Genomic DNA, 12,545 nt, shown 5'->3' on the forward strand with positions numbered 1-12,545 from the left:
TATGGAGAGATTTCACAACATCACCATCAATTCTACTAATTTTATTAACTGGAACGTGCTTCGGTAGAAATGTCTTCGAGAATCGTTGAAAAATACAACCCCAAGTTTTATGAAACTCAGGTACACTATTGAGTACTGAGTACTGGTATATTGTACTATATAGTGCTGTAGTACTATAGTACTGCAGAATCATTTGTAAAATGGCCTCACGATTCCCCATGATATGTATCTATAGTAAGGCCTACGATTTGATTAAGTTTTGATTTAATCAAAATATGATCAGATATGAAAAGATAGTAGACACAATAACAAAAATATTTAACTGAGCAAATTTCAAAATTGGATTGATTTTATAAGGTATTTCAAATCAATAAATTGAAACATTAATACTCACCACTTATTGAGCGTTTTGTGATATTTTTGGTAGCATTGCCATTGTCTCCAACTCCAACCACTTCCCGATTCATGACTTCTAAAACTTTGGCCCCTCCACCAAACTTCTCCTTCCGGCGTGATGACGTCATCAAGAGATCCTCCCCACTCCCCGCTGCCACATAATCCTCATACTCGCGATCTCTGATTGTTGGCGGTGATTTGTTGTCCCTACTTTGACCAAAAATGTCGTCGTCAGTTGTTGTCACCGTTTTCCGCTCAGAGCTGTCATCCAAATGGTAATAGTCTTCATTGGAGCCAGCCAAAGCTGGCACGATAGTCACCCAATCCGAGAACAGTGTCTTGATACTCATTTTTGACGACAATGTATCCTCATTTTCTGTATCATTGCCAGCAGAGCTATTGCCAATATTTGATGGTGTAGCACTACCAAAACTTCCCAACCGTTTCTCATGTTCTTCATCCAACTCTTTGAACTTTTCGAATTTGCTTAGAATTCCAAGTCTTTTGGCATTTTCCTTCAGGGATGAAGTAATCAATGCTTTCAGCTCTCCGAGTTTCATCTCAATCTCATTGGCTTCCCGCATTGATGGTGGTGAGATTGTCACAGCATCCAGAACTGTTGCAGTTGCTTCCTCTTCTGGAGAAATCGTTGTTGTTGTAGTTTCTGCAGGAGTTGTTGTTGTTTCTGCAGGACTTGATATTGTTGTTGTTGTTTCTGCAGTGACAACACTTTCTGTTGTTGTAACATCTGATGTTGTACTATCAGAGCTTGATGTTGTAGGCGCCTCAACTGGTTCCATTGTTGTTGTTGGTTGACTATCAATCATCATAGTTGATGTTTGCGGTTGCTGTGCTTCCAGAGTTGAAACCATAGCATTGGCAACTGTTGCTTCAGTCTTCTGTTCAGGCACCTGACTAGCATCCTCACTGGTTGCTTCAGTCTTCTGTTCAGGCACCTGACTAGCATCCTCACTGGTTGCATCATCTGCTGCTGTACTGGCACTGGTGCTGCTGTCCTCCCCTGCACCCTCACTAGATCCTGATGTGGTTGATGACGATGCCTCTGTGGACGCAGCATCTGTATTGTCTGTGGATGCAGATTCATCACCTTCAGGAGTCTGTGCACTAACCTCCTCATCCTGATCGACAGTTGTTGACTTTTTGATGCCTGTTGTGGGCGTGACAGGGGTTGTTGTGATGTTGGGAGGAGCCTCTGTCAAGGGTTCCCTCGAGTCTGTGCTCCCTTCCGTGCTGCCTTCCTCTGTATTGGTGGAGCTGTCTCCTGAAGTCGTGGATGGAACAGTTGTGGTGTCCAGATCTGCTCGGCCATCTTTGGACTCCACACTGGCATCTGTTGGTGAAGTTGTGGTCAGCTCCTCGGTGCTCCCCCCACCCGATGTGGCCGTTGATGCATCTTCCCCAGACAGTTCTGTTGTTGGCATCATTGTGGTTGTCATCATTGTTGTTGGTGGCATTGTTGTCTTGTTGACCACTTCTGTCTGTGTTGTTTTGTTTGTAGGCATAGCTGTTGTTGTTGTTGGAACAGTGGTTGTTGTGAGGATGCTGGATACATCTGGTTCGAAGCCATAATACTTCAGTTTGTCCAGGTAGCTCCTGTGGAGAACTGCTTTAGGATTGCTGAGCACTAGTCCCCTAAGGAAACCGTCACTTGTGAAGTATTTCTGGAATAAACAGATCAGGAAACATGGTAAAAATTGCATAAACAGAAATCACATTGAAACTCTTAATTTATAAGATATATTCATTTACAGAGCTCTGTAATATATTACAACATACATACCATTATGTATCAACGATTTGATGAGTGCTACACCTATTCATATCTGGAAATAGAAAACCCAAGTGCCCTTTATTAAGCATTTTATTCACAAATTTAGTCAACATATGAAACAAATTCACTTGAAAATGACATTTATGTTGAAACAAGCTGTGAATAAAAGGTCTTAATAAAGGGTACTTATATTTTTTTATTTCCTGATACCCATCAAGTACTATATCACATTACAAAACAGAACACTGAAATTTGAAATCAAACTATCAAACTTCCACCTCTGTAGAATGAGTAATATGTTATTGTCTGCCCATTGTAAGAATAGTTTTACCTACTTCAGTACCTTCTCTATGTCTAGCAATTATTCAAGCCTTATCTATTCAATCTCTATTCAAAGTTCAGACCACCGACATATGGATCACTCTCAACATTTACAAAGAAAAACGAATTACAAAGAAAAATGCGTCTACCTTTTGTGGAAATTAGTGGAACTGGTACGGTACATGAAGTTCAAGAATATTCTAATTCAATGTCAGTGTAAATCTACGTTAACATCTTAATCATATTTAATTACCAAGCCTGGAAATCTTTGTGCCTTAATGTGTAATCTAAATTCTAGATCCACATTATAGGAGTTCATTGAGTAACAATTGATTCAGTATATAGAAATTATCATAGATGTTGTGGAGATGTATGTTTTTCATCATATTTTGCTGGAGAGTTTAAAAATGATTAGGCCTATATTGAAACCATATTCATTTTTTATCATCTCATTCAGGATTTTTATTATTAGATGGCGTGAAGACCTGAAGACCTGCTTAATTTTTTCAACCTATTGTTGATCTATTCTGGAAAATTAGAAACATTTTAATGTTTTTATCAATTCATGAGAATTTTTTCGAGTAATCGTAACGGTAAGAATTCCATCAAATCATTGAACTGAAACTTGAAGGCCGTTTAGGATAGTAACTAACTATGACAAGAATAGGATGCAAAATAGATGCAAGTCAGTCTTAATTGTCTTCTTACATAATATGCAACATGATCCGTTGAAAAAAGAAAGGAAGCTTCATGCTACTGAGCATAGGCGAAGTTTTTTTAATGCTTCATAGAGCAAACAAAGACGGTGCATAGTAAATTGAATATTCAAGCTTTGGCCAAGGACTGTCTATTGGAAAAAAGTTTTTTTTTTAATGAAACATCTTGATCTGAATTTAATTGTTATATTTTGGAATGGTTAAGAATCCTTTATTGCATCTTTCCAATGTATCCATTCATTCATTTATTGTACAAAACACTATAATCATAATATAATAAATTATAAGCGTGGAGGAAGAACTGGGCAGAGCCGGTACTACTTCTCTCCCAAATTTTGATGAAAAGCTAATGTTGTCAATATAACAAGAGTGCTATCAGAGTATCAGTTTATGAAATCTCATATCATTACTTGGCTACTTAATTCAATTATTCTCTTTAGAGTTTGGTATCCAATTGGATGTTTTGGCACAAAGTACAGAATAGTCGGGTCGTACTCAAAATTATATTGATTTTACAGGTTACCAATTTAGGACAATATCGTACCTATTGACGTCTTACGTATGTTAGAATAATACGCTAATTAATTTCCTGTGTATTATTCTTTGTTGTGTAGAACTAAAAATGCATTAAATACATGAAAATGCATGTTCTATGGAAATGGAAATTCAAAGTTCATGTTTTTAAGGTATAACAGTAATAAATTATCCCAATTTATTCTAAATTGAATTTTGAATTCTGAATTATTCTAAGATTAAGGGAGCGTGAATGGTTTGAGGGGGGGGGGGTGAAACCCCGGTATTCTTTGAAGCACCAGGTACATAAACTAAGTAGATGAAGGCTTACATCTAAGTGTACTACATACGGTACTACCTATTATATATCCCACCCATCATACTGAGTATAATAAATAAACTCTTTCCTAATCTAGTATCTAGGATAAAATAGAAATAGGCCTACAGTAAAATTTTTCGAGAACCCTCACATGAACTACCTTTTTTCAAATTTGAAGCAAATATTTAAAAAAAATTATTTGCCGAGAAAATAGAAATTCTTGATTCCAACTTTACTATTATCTGTAGAACTGTATGGTTCAAATATATTTGTCATGACCCAAAGATGATATATATATATATATATACACTATTCTTGGTCATAACCCACTTTGAAAAAGCTAATATCTTATTATATGATACTGCTGTCACAACTGTAGGCTATTGATTTTCTGTGTCTGGGTCTGGTTATTTCAAGTCGGCCAATCTGATTTATATTTATCAACGAGATGTCTTCGTTCTCAAAGTTTATCGATGAGTTTTTCTGCTCGAAAGCAGTGATTTCTGGTCTTAACAAGACAGAGTTATAAACAAGGGCGATCATCCATAAATAAGCTGCATTTTCAATCCTATGGTGTTATTAATATTGTATCAATAGTCTCATAGCGATAATAAAGCCGCTCGTCAACATCTTACCAAATTATTAGGTTTAGGAATTTAAAAGTCTCTAACACACTTGGTACTTGAAAAAAATCGAAAAATTTCAACCAAAGTTGAATATTTAGAGAGTAAGAAGTTGAAATGTTCAAAGAATGAGAATATTGAAAAACTAGTTTAAAAATCGAAAGTTTAAAATTGCAGTGTGATGAAAAACCTCTGCATTCTAGGCTTTATTGATCAGTAATGAATTCATAACAGATTCAAAATTAGAATAAATAGTTCAACATCTGATAACAGAAACATAAGAAGAAAAACACTAGTCATATGATGATTCAATATCATCACATTCTTCCCGTCTTTAGGAATTCAATGAATAGTCTTTCAAATAAGAAGGCATTTTGCGCTCTCTATAAGATCTTCGCAGGGTGCCATCAGGAGGCTCTTCTTCATCACTGAGGGGGAATCCTGTATTTGTTTCATCTTGATTTTCATGATAATTTTCTTGATTGTTCTCAGGCTCTGCGTGATCACTAAGGCTTGATCCTGCATTTGTATCATCTTGATTTTTATCGTTATCTTCTTGAATGCTCTCTTCTCCTCGAGGGGCAAGGTTTTTCAATGATACAGTTGTCTCTCTTCCATCACTAAGCCGTACCTTGGCATATTGTGGGTTGATTTGAAGAATATCCACCTCCTCGACCAATGGATCGAATTTACTTCTTCGTATAGGTACTTTCATTAGGACTTTGTTTGAAGGGGCAAGCCAGGTTGGAAGTGCTATACCATTAGATGATTGTCTATAGTGTCGGAACATCCTATCATGTGGCGTCTCATTAGTAGCCGTGCACAATAGGGATCGAATAGAATGTAGAGAATCTGGGAGCACAGATTCCCAATCAGATACATCCAAATTTCTATGCTTCAATGTAAGAGACACTGTGCGCCAAATTGTACCATTTTCTCGTTCGATTTGGCCATTTCCTGGTGCGTTATAAGGTGATGACATGGAAGTGGCTACTCCTCGATTATGAAGGAATTCCTGCAGCTCTCTGGATTTGAAAGAGGTTCCATTGTCAGTATGTACATAAGAAGGTAAACCAAATGTGGTAAACAAGTTCACAAGGCACTGAATTACAGTTGATGAATTCATATTCGGACAAGGGTATGCAAATGGAAACCTAGAGTACTCATCAATTATTGTCAACAAATATTTGTTTTTAGTTTTTGATGGAAGAGGACCCTTGAAGTCCATGCTTAATCTTTCAAATGGATGTATCGCCTTTATGAGAGTAGATTTCAATTTCTTGAAAAATTGAGGTTTTATGGCATTACATGTTTGACAAGAAGAAGTCATTTTTCTGACTTCCTCAACTGAATAGGGTAAATTATGAGTTCTTACCCAATGAATCATTCTGGTCACTCCAGGGTGACACAAGTCACAGTGTAGGGAGTGTAATTTATCGGTTTGAGTTGCATTACACACTCTGGAAAGTGCATCTGCTACTTGGTTGTCCTTTCCTGGTCTGTAAATTATTTCGTAATTGTAGCATGACATCTCCAATCGCCATCGTTGTATTTTTTCATTTTTTATTTTATTTTGATGAGTCATATCAAACATGAATGATACAGAGCGCTGGTCAGTGATAATTTTGAAGAATCTTCCAAGTAAGAAATGTCTCCACTTCTTAAGAGCACACACAATAGCAAAAGCCTCTTTTTCAATGGATGAATGTTTACGCTCACTATCATTCAGCTTCTGAGAAAAGAATGCTACTGGACGTCCACACTGTGATAGGACAGCTGAAATTGAAAAATCAGATGCATCTGTTTCAACCACAAAAGGTTCAAAGTCGTCAATTGTACTAACTACTGCCTTAGAAATCTCAGTTTTGAGTTGATTGAAGTCAGCTATAGCTTCAGAAGTCAAAGGAAAGGTCTTTGCTGTAAGAAGCCGTTTAGCTTTATCTGAATAGTTGGATATCCATTTGGAATAGTGTGCAAACATTCCAATTGTTCGCTCAAGAGCCTTTCTATTATCTGGGGGTGGAAGATTGAGCAATGGTTTCAGACGTTCAGGGTCAGGAGAAATTGTCCCATTTTCAATTTTATAGCCAAGCAAGCTTATTGAAGTAAGTGAATATTTGCTTTTTTCTGTATTGATTGTAAAATTATATTTTTGTACTGCATCTAAAAATTTTTTGAGATTCAAATCATGTTCCTTCTGATTCTTACCACATATTGTCACATCATCCAGGTATGCATACGTTTTTTCAAGTTTTTCATTATTAATAACATTATCAATGACTCGCTGAAAAGTGGGTACACCATCTGTCAGACCAAAAGCAAGCCTTCGAAATTGATACAAACGGCCACATGCCTCAAATGCAGTGAAAGGTCGATCTTTTTCTCGTAGAGGTACCTGGTGGTAAGCGCTTTTCAAGTCAATAGTGGTGAATACAGAGTTTTTTGAGACCTTAGAAACAATATCTTCAAGACTAGGGAGGGGATATGCGTCAAGATGTGTGTATCGGTTAATAGTTTGAGAATAGTCTATTACCATTCGCTTTTTGTGATTTTCGTTCTTCACTACAAATGCTTGAGCTCTCCAGGGAGACCTGCTTTCTTCAATAATTCCATCAGCTAGCAGTTTCTCAATTTCTTTCTCCATGAAACTAGTGTCTTCAAGAGAATGCTTTCGGGATTTAGTAATTATAGGTTTAATGTCTTTAGTTAAAAACTCAAAAAGTGGTGGAGGTTCTATCTTTGCTGGAGCCAGATAATTGATAGTCAATGGGGGTTTAGTTCCTCCAAATGAAACTCTAAGTTCAGAGTGTGATTAAGTAAGTCATGTCCTACAATAACATTAGCACACAAATCAGGCAATACACTGAATTTTGTTTTGGGGTAATGTTGACCTAAAAATTCTAAATGAGCTACACAATAAAAGGAAATGTTCTTTCTTAGTGATGTTGAAGCCATGGACACTGCACCAGTTGTAGGGTACATTTCAAGTCCACATTTTTTAGCAAAACAGTGTGAAATAAATGTCTCAGAGCTTCCTGTATCTATCAAAGCAGAAGTAGGAATGTTGTTTACCTGAGCTTGTACTGTAGCATTTTCAAGAACAGTAGAGGCTGCAATAAGCGCCGAAGATGAAGAAGTTTTAGTAGATTTGCAGACATTTTTCCAATGACCTATTTTCTGGCATTTTTTGCATGAGTCATTTAGTGCAGGGCACTGCTGACGTGTTTTATGTCGCTGACGACCACAAAAATAACATTTTTGAAAACTTGAGCTTCCAGTTTTTACAGCTGACAAATTTGTTTCTTTACATGAATTTTCTGAAGAATTATTTGAAGTGGCATTAAGAGTTATTTCAGAAGAGTAAGAAGCTGATTGATTTCTGGCAGATTCCAAGGCACGTGCTTTTTCAATAGCTTCATCAAGAGTTAGCTTGTCAAACTCCAAAAGTCTCAGTCTTATCTGATGAGAGCTGAGGCCCCGGATAAATGAATCACGAATGTATGTTTTCCTATGAGTTTCAGAATCAACATCTGCAAACCCACAATTCTTACTCAGTTGTTGTAAAGCTTGGTTATATTGGTCAATTGTCTCATCTGAAGACTGTTTTCTAGTTGCCAATTTATGTCTAGCGAATATTTCATTTATTGGTTTTACATATGCAGATTTTAGTGCGTCAATAGCCGAAGTATATGAATTTTTGTCGGCAATTGTTTGATAAACAGAATGAGATAGAAAGTTGGTAAGCAACCGCAACTTACTTTCATCATCGATGTCTTCTTCGTCAAAAGATGCGATGAAATTCTCAAAAGTCTTTAGCCAGAAGTTCCATTCTTGTAGAGCTGTTGGAGAATTCGGATCACCATCAAACTTGTCTGGTTTCAAAAATTTGTCCATCGTAACGCGAATTTTCAGTTTTCGTTTCCAGAAAAGATTTGAAGATTATACATTTGTTGTTGAATAGAAATTGTGAAATAGAGAATAGAAATTGATTGACTCGTATTTTGATAAGATGAATTGATTTGATGATTTTTTAGATTACTGATCAATAAATTGTGATGAAAAACCTCTGCATTCTAGGCTTTATTGATCAGTAATGAATTCATAACAGATTCAAAATTAGAATAAATAGTTCAACATCTGATAACAGAAACATAAGAAGAAAAACACTAGTCATATGATGATTCAATATCATCACATGCAGAAAAAAATCAGAAGTAAGGGAATTATAAAACTGAAACATTTGGAGTTAAAAAGTAAGAAATTGGGAAGTTTTGAAATTGAATTATTGAAAAACTGGAATAAAAATTAAAAATTGAAACTGGAGGGATTAGAAAACTGAAAAATTTGTGCAGTTTAAAAAATATAAAACTGTAAAAGTAAATAATTGAAAAGAATCAAGAGTGAAAAATGAAAGGTGAAGTAAAAAAAAATGTGAAACATGAAGTGAAGGATTTTGGAACTATAAAATGAGTTGAAGAGTTCAGTATAAACTTAAAAAAAGAATTTTAAAACTAAAGAATGAAATTTCAAAATAGTTTTGCATTTGGAGACTAGAAAAATAAAATTCGAAGAGTTCAAGATTGAACAAATAAAATATTGTAAATAAATACTTGGGAATAAACTCACACTAGCTCTCATAGTCATGTGCAGGTCTCTGAAGCCCATTTGCGTGGTGTTGCTGTTGGGGGGCAAGCGGAGGGCACGCCCTATCTGCAGGGCCGACTCTGAGCTGCGATTGGCCCCCTCGTAGATCAGGACCGAAACAGACACCAGGCCATAGGGCGAGAAAATGGCGTTTGTCTTAGGGGTGGCTATCACCTGAAATATCCACACAAATATCATATCACATCATATATATCACATCAAATACTAGAAGTGAATAGGATAAGAATAAATAGATTCATGCATAAATTAACAACAAATCAATGATAAAAAATATAACAAAGATGTCCCAGGATTTTAGAGGCACTTGGGATATTTTAATTTCATTCCAAAATAAGGAAGAATTATTATTCACATTTTGTAATTAGGAAAAAGAAGGAAAACAGAGAGGAGTAGGATGAGTAGAGGAGTAGAAAGAAAGTAGGATGAGTGAAAGGAGGAGGAAGAGTATGAGGAAGTGTGGAGGAGGAGATGAAGAATGATGGATTGGGTGGTGAAGAATGAAGAGGACGACTAGGTAGAGGAGAAGGAGGAGGGACATGAGTAGGAGAGGAGTAGAAGAAGAAGAAGATGAAGGAGGAGGAGGAGGAGGAGGAGGAGGAGGAGGAGGAGGGGAGGAGGAGGAGGAGGAGGAGGAGGAGAAGGAGAAGGACAATGAAGAGAAGAAGAAGAAGAAGATGATGATGATGATGAAGAAGAAGAAGAAGAAGAAGAAGAAGAAGAAGAAGAAGAGGAGGAAGAAGAAGAAGAAGAAGAAGAAGAAGAAGAAGATTTTAATAATAAACTCATTTATACAGATATTAAACCAATTAAAAAGTTATTACATGTTATTATTGTTAATTATTATAACAAACTGGCAAGCAAAAAATAACAAACTGGAATATGACGAATTGAAAACTTGACAAACTGAGAACTTGACGTACTGACATCTTGAAGAACTGAAAATAGGCCTACAACCATCCTCGGTGAATTCAGAATCTTTACGTGGAATTGCAAGTTAATCAGTTCAGTAGTTTAGACGCATGGAACAAATAGGGTTTTCTTTGTCCCATGTTCAGACGTAATGATGCGTCATTCATGCATTTCCTATCCCGTATATCTGTAAGAAGATTCTTTCCTTTTATAATATAGAATAAATTAGCTTGTATTTCATCATACAACAGGACTCAAATAATATCAACTTCATAAGTTCTAGAAATAAAGTGGGTGGTTCTGGGAGTAAGTAGGCTTTGTATATAGGCCTACATGAGAGCATAATATACAAACATAACACGATGATGTTATTATTTCTCAGTTCATAAGCTATGATATTCATATTTTAGTTGCAAAAACTTTCCCATTAGCTGCGTTTAAAACCAAAACTAATGAAATTATTACACATTAAATAGGAAATCAGGAGTAATTTACTGGAGACATAAGTGGAAACTACTATATAGCTCTTGTTACTATAATTGATTGAAAATTGAATTAGTTATGATATTCATATTTTAGTTGCAATAATTTTCCCATTAGCTACGTTCGTACTGAAAGACAAATCCATAACTGATGAAATTATTCCACATCTAATAGGAAAATCAGGAGTAATTTAGCTAAAGACACAAGTGGAGACTACTATAGCTCTTGTTACTATAAAATTGATTGACAATTGAATGATAATAGTTATGATATTCATATTTTAGTTGCATCTCCCATTAGCTGCGTTTAAACTAAAAGACAAATCCAAAACTGATGAGATTATTCCACATCAAATAGGAAATCAGGAGTAATTAAGCTGAAGACACAAGTGGAGACTACAATAGTCTTGTTACTATAATTGAATTACAATTGAATAATAATAGTAATGATATTCATATTTTAGCTGCATCTCCCATCAGCTGCGTTTAAACTAAAAGACAAATCCAAAACTGATGAAATTATTCCAAATCAAACAGGGAATCAGGAGTAATTTATCTGAAGACACAAGTGGAGACTACTATAGCTCTGTTACTATAATTGATTGACAATTGAATTAGTTTAATGACTGTTTGAGTCAAACAAGTGCACTAGCTCAGGCGTGTCACTGGCTGCAATAATTGTATTATCAGCCTTTAGCCTTCAAGCGGCTGCCGCAATCCTATCATTCATATACCTATATAGGCTCCTCCAATTCCTTGTCTATAGCGGTCCTTCCTTTCTCGGGAATAGGAAGAGACTTGTTAGACTGGAGAGTAGGTGTCACAATTTCTATGGTGGTGAGATTCAGTTCAAACTGACAGCACTCCTTATGTTTGCCCTAACAATGCTTCCCATTCAAACAATGCTGACAGTTATGAGGTGAGTGTCGAGTATCTACGCCCAGTATTTCATCTGTTGTTGACAAGCTAGTATAGTTTGTATAGAAGTGTAGTATTTTATAAATAAGCACAAAGCAATGTTACTATTGACCGAGCGAAGTGAGGTCTAAGATTTAAGTCGACGGTTTGGCATTTCTCTCAATGTTTGAATGTTTAAATGTTTATATGTTGCGCCTTTACGGCGAAACGAGGTAATAGATTTTCATGAAATTTGACAGGTATGTTCCTTTTTTAATTGCGCGTCGACGTATATACAAGGTTTTTGGAAATTTTGCATTTCAAGGATAATATAAAAGGAAAAAGGAACTCCCTCATACGCCAATATTAGTGTAAAAATCAGACTATAGAGTTATTCATCATAAATCAGCTGACAAGCGATTACACAGATGTGTGGAGAAGCCAGTCTATTGCTGTATTTCCATAAGGTCTATAGTTTCAATCAGGTACTTGTGGATGAAAATACTGCGTGAGGTCTACTGTTCACAGAACTACTAGTACTACTAGTTTAAACTATAGACCTTATGGAAATACAGCAATAGACTGGCTTCTCCACACATCTGTGTAATCACCTGTCAGCTGATTTATGATGAATAATTCTATAGTCTGATTTTTACTCTAATATTGGCATATGAAGGAGGCTCCTTTTTCCTTTTATATTATCCTTGAAATGCAAAATTTCCAAAAAAACCTTGTATATACTTCGACGCGCTATTAAAAAAGTAACATACCTGTCAAATTTCATTACAAAACACACACACGCTCTGCTCCAGTGCCATCATCATCTGACAGTGTCACCAACCTCTTATTATTCATTACAACAAGTAGTTTCGTGTATAGGTTTGAAAAATTCTAGCTATTTATTTTTTAGGG

General features: G+C 35.9%; 1 protein-coding gene across 1 annotated transcript in view; it reads right to left on the minus strand.

Annotated features, from left to right (window-relative positions):
• LOC111050465 (serine-rich adhesin for platelets) overlaps positions 1 to 12,545 on the minus strand; it is a 67,107-nt gene that overhangs the window by 41,562 nt on the left and 13,000 nt on the right. Inside the window, exons 3-4 of the mRNA XM_022336802.2 lie at positions 9,307 to 9,498; positions 395 to 2,078 (exon numbers count right to left, since the gene is read on the minus strand). Of these exons, the coding sequence (XP_022192494.2) occupies positions 395 to 2,078; positions 9,307 to 9,498 (1,876 nt within the window). The remainder of the gene's footprint in view (positions 1 to 394; positions 2,079 to 9,306; positions 9,499 to 12,545) is intronic.

This window comes from Nilaparvata lugens, chromosome 13 (assembly GCF_014356525.2).
Source record: "Nilaparvata lugens isolate BPH chromosome 13, ASM1435652v1, whole genome shotgun sequence".
NCBI lineage: Eukaryota > Metazoa > Arthropoda > Insecta > Hemiptera > Delphacidae > Nilaparvata > Nilaparvata lugens.